Source organism: Tigriopus californicus, chromosome 6 (assembly GCF_007210705.1).
Source record: "Tigriopus californicus strain San Diego chromosome 6, Tcal_SD_v2.1, whole genome shotgun sequence".
NCBI classification, from domain to species: Eukaryota; Metazoa; Arthropoda; class Copepoda; order Harpacticoida; family Harpacticidae; genus Tigriopus; species Tigriopus californicus.
The window spans coordinates 451,709-467,582 of record NC_081445.1 but is presented as its reverse complement, the minus strand read 5'-3'; the positions used below and the strand labels follow the sequence as shown (position 1 = coordinate 467,582).

General features: G+C 46.5%; 1 protein-coding gene across 3 annotated transcripts in view; it reads left to right on the top strand.

Moving 5' to 3' along the window:
- The window catches only part of LOC131882218 (rho guanine nucleotide exchange factor 10-like protein), a 50,765-nt gene extending 35,430 nt beyond the window's left edge, over nucleotides 1–15,335 (top strand). For 2 of the 3 annotated variants that reach the window (XM_059229297.1, XM_059229299.1), the window contains 7 exons: nucleotides 9,821–10,065; nucleotides 10,696–10,928; nucleotides 11,199–12,006; nucleotides 12,085–12,522; nucleotides 12,600–12,804; nucleotides 12,874–13,095; nucleotides 13,174–15,335. In XM_059229297.1, the coding sequence (XP_059085280.1) occupies nucleotides 9,821–10,065; nucleotides 10,696–10,928; nucleotides 11,199–12,006; nucleotides 12,085–12,522; nucleotides 12,600–12,804; nucleotides 12,874–13,095; nucleotides 13,174–14,980 (3,958 nt within the window). In that variant the 3' untranslated portion in view covers nucleotides 14,981–15,335. Of the gene's footprint in view, nucleotides 1–9,358; nucleotides 9,738–9,820; nucleotides 10,066–10,695; nucleotides 10,929–11,198; nucleotides 12,007–12,084; nucleotides 12,523–12,599; nucleotides 12,805–12,873; nucleotides 13,096–13,173 lie in introns of those variants that run through there. The other variant, XM_059229298.1, reaches the window with a different exon arrangement.
- The last annotated feature ends 539 nt before the right edge of the window (nucleotides 15,336–15,874 follow it).

Below are 15,874 nucleotides of genomic sequence, written 5' to 3'. Positions count from 1 at the left end.
TCCCTGGGTGGACTTGTGGTAGCTCATTGCTCATGGTTTTCACATGGTTTACCTTTCGGGAGGGAGAGAAAAGTATCAACTCACCCTGACTAACAAATCGGCACCATATTGTGAAAAGTGGGGTTGGTTTTTAGTCACTCCCCCAGACTCCAAGAATGGACAGACGGATGCATGGATGGATAGATACATGGGGGTGGCTGTATGTATGTGCGCACTTGTACGGAGGGTATGTAAGCGGAGTGAAAGGCAGGTTGAAAACCAAAGAAAATTGCGAAATGATTAATTCACATGACGTTTGAATCCATGCGTATTTATAGATAGTACACGGCACTAGTATGGCACGGTAGGTTTTTCAAACCAACTCTGTGACTAGTCAGAAAAGATCTCTATTTTGAATATCACGATGCTGCCATTCACACCGGTCCGTCTTTGTTTTCAATGGGGGATGGTTTGGATTGTGGGGCGCTATGGCTGAAAGGGTTTTTTAATGCCAGCCTCTGAGGGGGTTGGCAAACATTTGCTTAGAAAGTCACGACAGAATTGTTATGATGAACGCATATGAGCTAGTGAGTCAAGTTACAGACAAGCACAGCTGCTAGACTCGTGTCAGGTAGACCCTCTATCACAGGACTGTATAGAGGATGATAGGATGATGATCAGTATACTTTTCCTTGCCCGTTGAAACATATCCTAATCAAGGAGAAGGCAAGGCAAGGCAAGGCAAGGCAAGGGATGTAGCAGCATATGCAAATCTCAGCTCCTGGCCACGACTGTTATCATTTCTTAGATCACCTCTTTTTCTCAGCATTGCTGAATTCTTGAAAAAGACATTACAGTAAATGCCCCCTTAATCCATCCATGAACGCAATCATCTGGAAGGGGAAAATGTTTGAAAAACGCAATTGTTTGTGTTTTGCTGTCTCAGGGTTGTTATGTGTTAGGTGAGAATGGCGTGGTTGAACAATTATATGGTTGGCCTGTATGTATGTAATGCATATCCATTGTGGATTCATCCTCAAGAACAAGGAAACCATCTTCCATGGCATACGTAATGGCAATGGAGATGATGGGTATACCATGAGTACGTCCACTCTACATACATATATGTGCTACAGTGTATGAGTAGTTCCCTGTGCACTTGGGGAGGTAAAGTTCATGGATCCATAAATCTGTACACGAGCAGGTGGGTTGGGATTGAATCTTGATTTCAACATTTGGATCAGGATAAGGAGAGAGAGAGTCATTCTTCTTCTTTGGAATTAGGAATGAGATATGTATCAGTAACCAAATGAGAGACAATTGTCCAAAAGTGAAACCTGACACCCTTCCAAATGGCGCATAATGAACGTAATTCTGATCCTACACAGTGCATGGGATATACTCTCAATGGCCGTCCTATCTTGAGAAGTCGGTGCCAATTCAACGACCACGTTTATCGCCAACAGCTCAAGCCCCACCTGAAAACCTTGCTCTCTTTCTCTTTCTGTCTGTCTCTCTCTGTCTCTTTGTATCTTTCTCTCCGTACATGGCCACACTCATTGCATTCATTAGATTCATTCATTACATTAGGCCATGATGTTTTGGTTTGAGAGTAGCCTCTCCCGCTCCAGCTTGTGGTTTTGGTGTGAGGAATCCCAAATTGAAGCTCATTGAAGCCAATTTAGCTGATTACGCGTCGCCATCGTTTTTCAGTGTAGATGACGCTCTCACCCAGCTGAGATTGATGACTTCAAGAAACTGGAACATCCGCCAAGACTTCGTGTCGGAGGAAAACACTTTTCAAAACTACCCAATCAAGTGCTCTCCGAAATTTTTGTTCGGAAAGACGAACGCCAATGCTCATAACTGAAACTCGGTAGTCATTTAAACAAAAAAAGGCTATTTCTCCACCTCAGTCGAGAGGTCCATATCAATTTTAGATATCAAATACAGAACGTTTATTTTGTATCCCTTTTTTTCTTCTCTCCTCATGCACGCCCATTCTTCACGCTTGTCAACGACGATTAGTTGATTATATTCGGTCAGATTCGTGTCTAAAACGTCCCCTTTGGGTTGGCTCCATCCAGGAAGAACTGGATTGCACGGGAGCTAGCGACTTGTCAATGTCTTTGGATGTCTCGGGTTGGTTGGCAATCAAGGCACTCATTTCTTTTAGGTCTTTTGAGAGATGAAATCACCCGACCACAAAAGTGCTAACTTGAACTAGGGCCGGCCTGATTGGAGGAGCGGGAGGTGATTTGCTCGAGGATGTGTGTAATTGCCCTCTGGGGTATTCATTTGTCGATGGGAAACTGGGATGCGATGCTCATTAGATTCGCAATTAGCCGTAGATGGCGTCATTTTTCTCTGAATCGATCGATGATCGCAAACAAGTCCAATCGGTGAGTGAGCCCTTGGTTTGTTCGGTTTCAAAATACATCACTTGTTCATCACTCTCCGTGCATAAACAAACTCAATCGCCATTCAGCCAACGTTGCGGCTCGTTTTCTTTTTTCTTTTTTTTGATGTTGTTGAATGGAGGCATTATTGTTATTTTGGGAGTGGTACTAAGTATCTCCTGATTCTATAATCAGCAGAACTAATAAGGCGTCTCAGCCAACATGATGAAGAGAATTTCCAGCCGCCCTGAGGCCACATCCTCGTCGAGGATTGGTTGCCCTATCCACCGGTCCCAGGCAATCACTTCAAGGAAAATTTAAATAAACCACACACTTCAGGGAAAGACTGGCATCCTCAGGCTTTGACGGCTGGAAAATTGATCAAAACAGAGGACGCTCTGTCTGGAAGTTTCGCTAAATACGTGCCTTGAAATGGCCTGATTCGGTTAAGCGTCATATTTTCCCCTGTCTAATTCACCCTAGTTAGAATGCATACATTCAGCTTTGATCTTAAATCGTAAGTTTACCTTGGTCATGTTTATTAAAACGAGATTGTAGTTCGAGATGTACGTAGCCGTTTTTCTTGAGTAACAAAGGTGACAAAGATCAGGTGCAAAGGCTCGTGATTTTATTCATGTGCTTCAAAATTTTATAAAATATCGAGAAGCAATAATTCTGAGCACATGAAGGGCTCCTGCAAAAATGTGTTTTACCCATCCCCTCTTTCCTCAAGTGTGTGTGTGTGTGTGTCTTCAAGATGAGGAGAAGAAAAGAAAGAACCCCTTTGAAGTTCTCGGGGCAAGCAAAAAAAAAGAACTGTTCACCCCTCCTCGATGTCTTGTCTGGATGGAATAGTCGCTTGGCTCTTGACTATGGAGATTTTTTGCCCTCATTCGTTGGCCTGTCTGAATTCATTTAATGGCTTGTTGCTCACTTGTTCTAATAGAAAGCGACCCAAACGAATGATAAATAATCCTTCTATTCCTGGCTTCGTTTTCAATCCAGGGTTACGACAACAACGAATTGTACAATTGCTGGGCTTATGAAACCTTCTCTGGACGAGTGTCACAAGAAGAAAAAAAGTTCTTCTCCAATCATTCATTGTTGTTTTATCTGAAGGAAAACGCGTCTCCACTTCTTGGACCAACGTTGCTTCTACCTTGACAATGTTATTGCCTGAGTGGCTCACGGGAAATCAATCCCCGAATTGTTGTAACCTTGATCCATCCTCCAATCACGGATATAACAGGCTCAGCTCAAAATGACGCAAGCACGTGACATTGGTTTCAGAATGGATCGACCAAGATCGGATTGGCGGAGAATGGTTTTCCCCGTCCAATGTCTGGACAAAGATGCATTTCGTAGGCTCTTGGGTCCATCCAACTTAATTGGCGGCAAATTCAAACGCATTGCCAATTAAGGCCTGACACCCCCTGTATGTTAGTCCGTCCGTCAGTTTTGAATGAGGCATGTTAATGTTGGCGGAGTTGAAACGATCGCGCTCCAAAAGTTCCACAGGTGGCGACATGTCGCATTTCTCAAACTCTCCCTGAACCAAAATTCCTGAGCCTAATTTTCACCCATCCTTTTTCGACCATCTCGTCCGAAATATCCGGCTGCATACTCCGTCAAGCCACCATTGGGGCTTGCCATTCAGCTATTCTTTCAAGATAGGGGGGTCTCCAAAGGTCTTATTTATCGACGCTTCAGCCCCTTTCCACGGGAGTGGTGGCGTTCCACGTTGCGAAACTGCTCCAGTGATGCCATAATAAAGCTCGACCCTTTGGAATGCGCCCACTCTGGGTAACGTCAGTGCTCGGTAATAAACGGGTCGAGGAACCATTGAAGGAAAGGAGGAGCTCTTATGTGACTTTTGACTTCTCTGAAAGACAGGCGATCCCTTTTATGCAAGAGTAGTGGTGGTGGTGGTGGTGGTGGTGTAGTTAGTCGTTCATGTGAATTGCTCATGGCAGACTTCACAGCCAGAGGGTTGCTGGTTTGCTCATCTGCAAATCAAGCGCATCCAACTCTCTCCCAGATGAAACCTGAGATGTGTTCTATTCTCGGATCTAAATCATCCTGGCCAGCTCTTGGATATCAGACCCTGAAACGGAATGCTAGGCCCCTTCATCATTCAGGGGGTTTTATGGGTCGAGATTCAACCCGTTGCGTCCCTTTCACTGAGTCCGCATCCATGGCTTTGATACTGGGGCGGTAGGCAATCACGAGTACGTCATGAGAAAATAAAATCCAAAATGCCTGTCCACCAAGGTTGGAGTTGGTGGTGAGTTGATTTTGGAGCCGGGGGTCAAGATGCTTGGTTGGTTGTTTGTCGGCGAGGTGAGCTCATACGATAAATCAATGGGCAATCATGATTGTAATGGTCATCAAAATGTAGGTCAGCTCTCTGTGCAATGTTACCTACTCATTTTGTGTGTGTGTGTATGTGCGGCCACACCGAGTGAGTGTGGGGCGGGTGCCCCAGTGTATTAGGGTTAATGTCCTCCTCCTTCATGTATTATGTTATTGAGCGATGCGACAGGGTGTGTAGTTTGTGTAGTTTATCTTAACGGACCACCCTTGCCTTCCATTCGCCTGCTGAGTGGGGAGTTCCAATTCCATGGGTCAATATCATCTTGGCATCACCATGGGCAATCTTGACCCGTAATTAATCTGACAGGGCTTGCCAAACGACGCATTTCTCCCCATGGCTGTGACCTCAATCAAAAAATGCCAGGCTCTGCGAGGAGGTGATTGTGTGTGTATGGAGTGGACTTTTTTTAAAACCACCTCAAAGACTATTTTTATGGCCCATCCACTTGAGAATGGAGTGAGTGGCAGTTCGTAGACGCACACAGTAGCGGACTTGAGAGCCGAGGGGTTACGCAATTTCTCTCCCTGACAAAGAAAGGATTTCCAGGGCTTGTTAGTTGTACTTATGCACACACACACATGCACGTACACACATACCCACATACATACTCATAGTCAGTCAATCCCCTGATCCGTGGTCCTTGCTTCCTTTGGTGTCAAGTGCATTTCTTGAGTGAGCGGGTCCCGTGAAAAGTGAGTTAAACGCATTTTACGACTACATGTATGGATTAAACCTGACAGCGGCTCCCCCTCGGATCACTCCTGAATGGGCCCTGATTAATAGTGTACAAATGCATTAAGTTCGTAGAAAGTTCATTTCTGCCTGGAAATCGCATCATCAATAGGGTCTTGCGACCGTTGTTGCTCTCTCACTCAGGGCGCTCTCGAAGGCACAAGCACTTTCTGTGTGTACGTAGTATGTGGGTTCATTTCATACACCCTGGGAGCGAAGAAGTGAGGGCTGGTAAAAAAATAATGGATTCAGGAGCAAAAATGCAAAATGAACGCCAAACTCATTTAGTATGTTCCAACTGAGCTACTACCCCCTTACAGGTATATAACTCATACATACCATGATATTCTTGCCACGGGGTGACTCAATCTTTCGAGATGTGTTCATCATTTTCCGAGCAAGTCAAGCATGGCCATGTGTATGATAGTTGATGTATTTAGAATGAATCAGCCCGCTCCTTCCAAACACAAACCAATCCGTCGTTTCCAAAATTTGAATCACAATGCGTAATTCAGTGAAGAAAATGCAGATCACATGGAGTAAAATTCCAGTTCTTTCTGGTAAAACTGTAAACATAACCTACCCTGTAGGTCATAATGGTTGATTGTGTCTCTCTTTCTCTCCATCACACACCCTGTTATTTCACGTAGCTCACCAAGAGTGATCAGCCAAAGGCAACTCTTTCGCCGAGGGTTGGTTTAATTTTCTCTCTGAAGGAGAAGAAGATGGAGAATGAAGAAGAAGAGGAGGGAGGAGGATGCTGGAGCGCCTTTGTCCAAGCTCTGAACTCTATGAGAGGGTATTACTCATGGATATCGTTGTTGTAGTTGTTGGCGGCGGCGATGATGATGATGACCACTAGATCATTCTCCGCCCGTCCAATGGAATCGTTGGCGTGGCAGGGGTTATTTGCAATTACTTTTTTTGTGCTCCTTCCCAATGAGAGGAATTTAAAAGAGCCCGGATTTTCGCTCGAACCAATGGCCATTCAAATTTCCAATCTGCTCTCGGGGTCGCGCACTACGCACCACGTACTTAGTCACCCTTCGTGACCTGGATCGTGCTCATGTTCATGTTATGAATGCGTACACATACTAGTATACAATTGCGTACAACTAGAGGAGGGCTAATAATCGCCTCGTATTTTTATAGATGACGCCTAATGTCGAGGGCGCACGAGGGGAGAAGGTGGAAAAGCTGGAAAAATGGTTATGAATAGCCCCCCCACCAAAGATTAGCTTTGCCAATGATACTCGGGGATGAGGAGGGGCCGAGATACCTGGAGGCCTTTGTGTGAAGAGAAATCATCACCATTGGCGGGGCTCATTTCATTTGAAAGGAGGGCTTGAAATAAAACCTAATGAGCGTCTGGCCAATGCTTGACAAAGAAGCCAGGGCCAATTGCGAAAGCCTCCTCGAAAGGGTTTCAATTTGGACGGATTCTTGAAAATGTGAAGAAAAATGAGCTAGCGCACCCTCCCGAAACTCGGGATAAGATGCTTTGGACACAAATCTCTTTAGAGAAAGGGCGAAAAATCGCTTAGTCTACGCACATACAATGAAAAAAAGGAGACGACGAACCATGATTATGCACTTGCTCTTTGCTGAATGCTGGATGCCGATCAAGGTGGAATTCCAGGCATGCCTTGGGAATTTCCGGTAGCCGTTAACGCGTTGCGATTGTTTGGTCATGGTGGCATTGGATCGCCATTGAATGTCAACGGTTCTGGCTTGGAAAGCGTCAAGAGCATTGATTCCTCTCCAAATGTCTTGGTGGAGGTGAGCTCGAACTCGAAACAGTGAAACAGGGCGCACACCTACCTTTCTTTGTACCTGAATTGTGTACTTAACCCTTCTCGAAATCTGTCGATTGGTTATGGTTACAGAACGAACGTGTTTTCGAATCTCAATCTCTTTGAACTCCTTTAATTTTTTCTCATCTGAAGCGTTGGAAAGTGCGTTTTGGCACCACATCCAGGATCTCATTTCATCGCCTTCGGAACGAATAGATCGTCCGTGTTTCGTTTTTGTCCGTCCAATTTGTCCATCTTTCTCGGTCTTCAACACAATGTTTTCCACCCAGACTTGAGCAGCACTTGAAGCCCGCATTTGCATAGCCCTTTTTCTTGCCACATCATCTCCTTGATTGGAAGGTGGTGGGTTTGGTGCCTTGTTGTTGGCACCTTCGCCAATGTTGATCGATGCCCAACGACGATGAACGCCGATGACGACGATCCCGGCAAAAAATGGAAGAAGCTCTTTTTTTTCGCTTTTGGTGGCGAATCGCCGCTTGGGAATCGTCTTTGGCGAATGGCGTTGCCAATGAGTCATCAACGGCAGCAGTTCGCAAAAAGGCAAAACATTGTTTAGACTCGGGTTTACAATTACCCACCTCACAAAAAATGGAATTAATGCCATGTCTGGCAAAGTATCGCATTTCTTGCCCGCATGATGTACGTGCACAAACGTGACGACGACTCTTGCGGGATTTGTCAATTTTTGAGAAGATTGGCCCGAAATGGACCAGAATGAGGAAAGTTCCCCCGAGTCCAGGACCTATTCTCCATCCACTGACAGTCTTCATCAAGTGTGGAAATCGATCAGTTTTGATTCTCGTCAAAACAGATTTCCAATGTGAGTGACAAGTAGTGCAATCTCCATCATTAAGATTCAAGCCGAAAACGAAGAAGTCCCCATGTGTTGACGACCTGCGGATTGGCAAATACTCGGGTTTCACTTTGCAATTCCCGCGTCATCCGCGGGTACCCGCTTTTTGCCCCTCATGAAATCAGTCAAACCTGGCCTTGTATTCTCCATTGACTTTGGCATTTGATGTGTGTTGTTGTGGAGGTGTCGTCGTTTCAATTTCAGTCGGGATTTTATTGCGCATGTTTTCATGCTTGATATGAAGATATCATCCTCATTGAACTTGTCCGTCAAAACGCCGCTATTTAAAAACCACCTGCCCTCTCCTCGTCTACGACTACTGGAAAGACAGACGATTTGCGATTGCGTTTTCGTCTCAACGACGACCAATTTTGAATAAATTCCTGGCTATAGGGACGTCTAAACCTCAGGAGGGGAATTCCTCGATCAATGAATCAGCTTGGCCCATTTATTCAGTTGACCATGTACTAGGTATCATAATTTCCGGGTTTCAGCATTTTGATCCTGATGAAATCAATGCCTTTGAAGGTGTGCTATCAGGCTATCACCGACTCCCTGGCACTTGATGGGAGAAGGAATTTTTGTACACTTGCACATCAATGAATCCAATGTCTTTCAAGTGCTCACCGATCAGGCTCCGCTGCTAGATCAGCGCATTCCATGGCCAATTTCCCAAGGAGTTTTCCACATTCCGAGATCGCTCCCAGCTCCATTGTCACGAACACGTGGGGTATTCCATTCGACATCTTCGTATCTACCAAGAGGCATGAAATCTATGAGATCTTCTCGAGTAGGTGGTAGATGGACATCCTAGTTGTTATCGAGCTAAAAGAGAGAGGCCGTACATTTGACTTCAAGTGCAAGCAGTACATACATACTCGAGTCCATAATAGCAGAGCCCAGCAGCATAGGATATCGTAGGAGAGGGCTCCTTTTCGATGGGGTTTGAAGAGGATAGGAGAGTGTGCGTGGAGGATCCTCATCATCGACAACATCTACCTGTGCAGGCTAATCGAGCCCGAGCTGGCAACGTTCCTTCTCCTCGTGATCGTCGTTGTTGCTTCGAGCTCTCGCACAAGATAGCTTCGACTGCCAGGGGATCGATCCCTCTTCCCTACCTACGTACCTACCTACAGTACCTACCTACCTACCTACTACACCTTCACAGGAAGGCCTCCTGGTTTGTGAACAGACAAGTTCGTTCAGCTGTTGTACTCAACCAAAACCAACCATCAACCGTCGATCCATCCATCCATGATGTGCATCTTTTTGTGATAATCTTCAGCGTAATATGGCGTTCCACAAACTCGGTCAGAGCCCCCTTATGCAGAGTGGAACTGGAACGCAAGTGGTGCAATGTTTAGATCGGGTGGGTTTGGTGGCAGTAGCGGAGGTAGTGTCCTATCCTCGTCCAGTCTCGACATAAGTGACGTTCTGGCGAAAGAACCATTGGACAACGAAAGCGCCAAAAATGTGGTTATCACCAAAGTCTCTGGGAACATGCCAGACAACTTTGATGTTAGCGGACAGTGCTCAGAACCGTGTAGCAAGGGCCAAACAAAGGCCATTTGGCCCGAACCCAAAAAGTGAGGAAGCCTTCACGCGAACCCTCTAGTATCTCTGTAATCTCCTGAGGGTGTGTGTTGACCAATTCGTTTTGTTATTCCAGGAGCCAAGATGAATCAAAATCCCACCCGTCCACGATCACGAAAACCAAGTCCTTGCTGCGGGACAAATTCAGGGATTCCAAGACGTGGGGAATCCGAAGAAGTCTGGACAACTCCAAGGACAGCACCAACAGTGGCGGATCCATGACTAGCAACAGCTCTCCCAATGCATCCAACACCAATCTGGACGGATTGGGCGAGGGCCGACTCTCCCGGTTGTTTTCACTCCGAAAGTCCAATCTATCAAGTGAGTCTTGAGAATAAGGGAAACGAAATGGGGAGGGAGAAGGTACTTTTATTTGCTGGCGGCGAGGAGTTACTAGTTGTAAGTTTGAGCGAGGGGTAAGCAACGAGTATTTGATGTTTCGCCTTTGAGCGCGAGAATGTACCTTAATGAGCAGATCCCCCCTAGTCTTGAGCAGATCAGTGAAATCATGTTGTTATTATTACAAGACACAACAAGGGCGTCTAATAATGCATCAATTGCCAAATTGTTCAAACGTCACAGTTCTAGAAAACGCTCCTTCCAGTTTGATAAGGAGGGCGGATGCAGCGTGTGTGGGTAGCAATTTACCAGTATTGTGAGACTCGGAGCAACAAAGAGCAGTTTTCTCACGAGCCTGAGGGACAACTTTGAGTGAGTTACCAACTTGAGTCACACTGTCCTGGAGGGAATGAAGACGAATCCTATTTTTGAGCAAAGCACACGAGTAGGGGGAAAATCTGGGGTTCAAGGCGAGCCACATTTTTGCACTCATTCAGCTGTCGCCGTGTCGCCATGGAGTGCACACGTCTTGTGGAGCGAGGACCACGAAACAGGCTGTGCTCGCCTCTTCTGGGCATCCCATTTTTTTGACACATTGCTGTGCGATTTCAGGTTCGGGTCCGAATGATTCGCCAAAGATATCAATGCCACGTCTAGCAGAGGAAGAGGAACAAATGCTGGGCGGATCCCTGCCGCCCAATGCGGCTGCCAGGAAGTCCCTCCCCCCCATACTCCAACCCACTCCACCCAACCTCACCCCTGAGCAACAGAAGCGGAGGCACATTGTGGCTTCATTGGTACACAGTGAGAACAATTATGTGGCAACCCTCCAACGACTAGTCAACGTAAGTCTGAATCCCGTCGACGACAGGTTTATTTGCATTTCTTCAGAGACAAAATCTTAGATTGTACGCATGATTAGTTGATTGGTATCCTGGCGCCCAAGACATGCTTGATTGGGGTTCTGGACGCAAACAAATCACATCCAATTCAAGCCCCTGTTATTGTTGCTGATGTTGTGTTGTCCAAGCAACAAAACCTTTGAGAATGTTCTGCATTTGTTGACTTTCAAACGTTTTCGATGGATGATGAGTTTACTTTTGTCATGTTCGCAGGATTATAAGAAACCGCTCGAGGAATCCCATCCACCGATTTTGAGCCAACAGAAAGTTCAAACCCTTTTCCACCGGGTGCCTGAAATCCTCCAGTGCCATCTCTTGTTTCGGATCGCGCTCTCCGAAGCCATTAAGAATTGGGACACTGATGAGAAGATTGGCGATGTGTTTGTGGCCTCTTTTTCCAAAGCCGTGGTGCTGGAAATCTACTCCGATTTCATCAACAACTTCACTGTGGCCATGGATTGTGCCAAGCAAGAGTCAAAACGAAAGAGCGCCCTGGCGGATTTCTTGAAGGTCAAGCAGATCACAGCTCATGATCGCGTGTCCTTCTTTGGGCTAATGGTCAAGCCAGTCCAGCGCTTCCCCCAGTTCATCCTCTTGCTTCAAGATCTCTTGAAAGAAACACCTCCCGGACACCCTGATCGTATGGCCTTGCAACTGGCCATGACGACGGTAGAATCCCTCGCGGAGATGCTGAATGAACGCAAACGCGAAGCTGAGCAGTATGCGGCTTTCCGTGACAAAATCAGTAACATCAGCGGGCGACTGTCATCCAAACCCCTATCAGGTGGAGAGGGGAGCAATCGGTTCCTTCTCAAGGAAGATGACATGACCCAATTGGAGTTCAACGCCTCAGGCCTGGTCACTCGCTCCAAACAACGCAGACTTTTGCTACTTAACGACCTCTTGCTTTGTGTGACGGTCAATGGACGGAGCTCGGAGGCGGAATTTAATCACACATCCTCTGCCAACGAAAGACTGTCTCTAAAGTGGGCAGTGTCTGTGAGCGACGTCGAGATCATTGGTAAGTTGCTAGGGTTTTTTTCCAATCCCAGAATCATTTACACGACTCGAAATATGCCCTTATTTTCACTTTTGCCAGATGGTACTGCTGGAGGGACGCTGGCGAGACTTCTGGCACCCACGGCCAGTGGAACACTCTCGGCCATTGGGAAGCGTGCTAGTCTTGGTCGATCCTCCAATCCAGTTGAACTGGGTGCCTCACCGGCTGGTGAGCCTGGAGGAAAGGCTGAGAACTTGGCGCAAGACATGGCAGATCTTATGCACGACTTTGACGTGGTGTCTCGAATCTCTTCACTGATTGGAACAATGAGGACTTCCTATGAGGGCCTTACTACCTCTGTGACTAGTCAAATTCTTTCCGATATCCAACGAGCAATCCGACAAAAGGATGAGGAAATGTCCTTCATGGACGCTTGTTGCTTGCAATTGGTCATCAAAGGACGCAACTCGAAAGACAAACCCGAGAGCTACACGTTCCAAACACGAGATCCAAATGTGAAGAAGGAGTGGACAGTTGGTAAGTACTTTCGATTTTTCTCCGTCAAGAAACGTGTACGACGATCATGAATGTACGTACTATGTGGCGTATTGCAGAGCTCCGATTGGCCCAATTGGCGTTGGATCCAAGTAACTCTCCCGGGTGGGATGTGCTGGAACAAGAGCGGAGCATCTCAACAAAGATGCCGCTCTATGTCAAATCGTTCCAAGTTTACCATTCCAAGCAACAGACAGAAGTGAATTGTGGATGTTCCTACTCACTCATGGTGCAAACTCCAACCAGAACCTTAAGACCTCACACGTGAGTTTGATGCTCAACCTTTTTTTTTCGATCTGTCTTGGAACTCACGGTCCTTGGTTGCATTTGTAGGTACGTTTGGACCAACGCCACTGACGGTCACTCAAGTCACTTGAGGATCTTCAGTGTTCCCAATCAAAATACAGGCCTGAAAGAGCTCGGCACAATCTCCTTGGAGCATTTCTATGCCCGAACCATACAGTATGTCCCTGGACTGACCAATGGCGTGGCCAACTCGTCTCCTGATGATCCTCTTAGATCTGATCTCGTTTGGGTAGGGGTGAACACTCAAAAGTAAGTATCGTTCCACCCAGGTGTTGAGAGTGTTTTGGTTGGGTGCATTGCCTCTATTCTGCTCGTTCATTTTTCTAGAATCATCCTGTATTCGGCCAGCGATCCAGAGCGTGGACATGAGATCGGACGAGCCTCTCTACCTGCCGAAGTGATGTGTATACAATACCACTGTGAGGCAGTTTGGGTGGGTTTGGCGTCCGGAAGCATGGCCGTGTTTAGGCGAGACTACAGCAATGGCGCCTGGGATCTGGCACACCCATCAATGATTATACTGGGATGTGATCCAGTGTCCTGCCTTCTGCCCATCATCAATGGAATCTATGCGGCTTGCGACAAGCGCGTATGGGTGATTGATGGCCACAATAACGAGCAATTAAAGAACTTTGTGGTGAAAGCGCAACACGACAGTCAGCCTGTTCCCTCTTCTCCGGCTTCTTCCACGACGAATTTGGCCATTGGGGGCGTGCATCAAATGGCCCAATCGGGAGTGGGTCTGTGGGTGGCCTTGAAAAACTCGGCCACCATTTGCTTGTACCACACGGAAACCTTCCGACACTTGCAAGACATCAACATTGCCTCGAACGTGTCCAGAGTCTTGGCTGCCCGCGATGTCAGCCAACCGGCACGATGCATCCATGTGACAGCCCTGATGGCGTCACGGGGTCTTTTATGGGTTGGAACGAATGTAGGTATCGCCTTGACGGTTCCATTGCCAAGGTTAGAGGGAGTGCCCATCATCAGTGGACGAGCTAATATCAGCTATCATGCTCACTTTGGCCCTGTCACCTTCTTTTTGAATGTTCAACCCAAAGTCGTGACTGATGTGGCCACTCAAATGCAGAGCAATGCTCATTCAGCCATTCAGGAAGAATCAGAGCACGAGCTGAAATTGGAGAGCAATGAAGACAGCAGTAGTGGGTGCTCTAGTTTGGTTCCAACAATTCTTGAATCTCACGAAGAGGCAGGGGGCCTTAAGAAACACTTGCACAAACAGTATTCAGAAGGAGGGTTATCCAGCTCATCCCATCCTGGGGATAATGAGCATCAGAAACTTCGGGTACGCAACAGCAGTCCATTGGTGATGCGTCGGAAGTCCTCCCGTGAGCATCGTGATCAAAATGTGGCCTCTAGACGAGCAAGCAAGACCCTGCCACGAGGATTCTCCATGACCCATGAACACAACGATATGTCTTCAATGGACTATGATGTATTCGGTCTTTATGGAGAGCTCTTGAATGTCCGAGATTATGACTGCGACTCTGGAGAGATCTCGCGACAGGGTGAGGAATTGCGTAAATCCGACCCTGAGTTGTCAACTATTCCTTACCGCGTGTCCACTCTGGACCGACGGGTCAGAATGAAGACCAGTAGGCCGCGAAGTCTTGACATGTCGTCGTGGAGTGTTGGAAGTCGTGGATCAACGCAAACCACCAGTTCCAGTGAGGCAGGGAGTGAACGGCCTTCCCCCAATGTGAGCCGAAATGCCTCTGTCAAGTCACAAGGGACAGCGTCGGTCCACTCGTTGCCTCAGCATGAGCCCCTGACCCCATCGCACTCAAGCCCTTTGTCAGGAGGCAGTCATGCATCCAGTGGACCATCTTCACACGATGGTCAGCTGAACTCAAACTCCTTGCCGGCTACTCCCCACAAACCTGCCCTCAAAGCCTCGCAGAGCAGTCCCGCCGCCGGCCCGCAAGAGGCGCAACCAGTTAGCGTTTCCAAAGCTCGCAAGAAGCTAGACGCCCCGCGCACTGTCACCACACTGATGGGTGGACGTGGATACATTAATTGGCGACGTGCGTCCGTGGAGAAGCAGCGCACCACTGTATTGGCGCAGGTCAACAATTTCGATTCCTATCTCGTTATTTGGGAAATGAAAGTCTAATGGATAAACCGTGCCCCCCCCATCTTCCTGCTGTGATACACATTATTTTTTTTGCATTTAGTGTTAGATTAGATATTTGTACAACCCCATTTTTCTACTTCTGTACAGAGGATCAGCTTGTCGCCAGAATCAATTGACCTCTAAAGAATAGCTTATTTTCTGGAAGCCTCCAGGTCAAGTAATTATTCAAATCATTTTCTTTTCCTCCTCTCTTTGATGTCTTTCGTGGCCAAATTTTCAATCCAAATGTCTATTTTTCTTCCATTTTGTTATTGAACAACTATACTATATAAACAAATATTCAAAATGATTCTCCAAAAAGAAAATAAATGAAGATATTCGTACTTTACCACAATTTCAAGGAGGCAAAAATTCCAAATTGTAATCACTCTACCTTGTTAAAAAGATGGTTAATTGCAGACTGCGTCCAACTGATCAAAAAATACAAAAAATATTGATGATCTAGTCACAAAATGAAATATAAAAAGCGAAGCCTGGAACAGGTTTTAAATATAAATTGGTCTTTTCGAAAGCTGGCATGATTGCACGAATTGTGTGCAAATCACAGGGCGTTAGTGGTACCCCAAAAAAGGAAATAATTACAGTTACATAAAATTACTTTGGCCAACCGTTACTCGCCCAAAAAAAGGTGATGGCGTCACTCGTTACAATTACTTTTACTAAGATTTTGAATGACCAATATTCCAGTTTTTTGCCTCATGAAGACCATACTTGGTTAAATGAATGGTTGTATTTTGGTTCAAAATTAAAAGTTTTTCTGCCCACATTTTATGCTAATGAGTGTTGACAATGTTCATTTGTTTAGCTTTAGGGATGGGAAGGGGGCCTCCGAGGTCTGAATGAAGCCTTGAGTCCATAACCAGGGTGAGATAA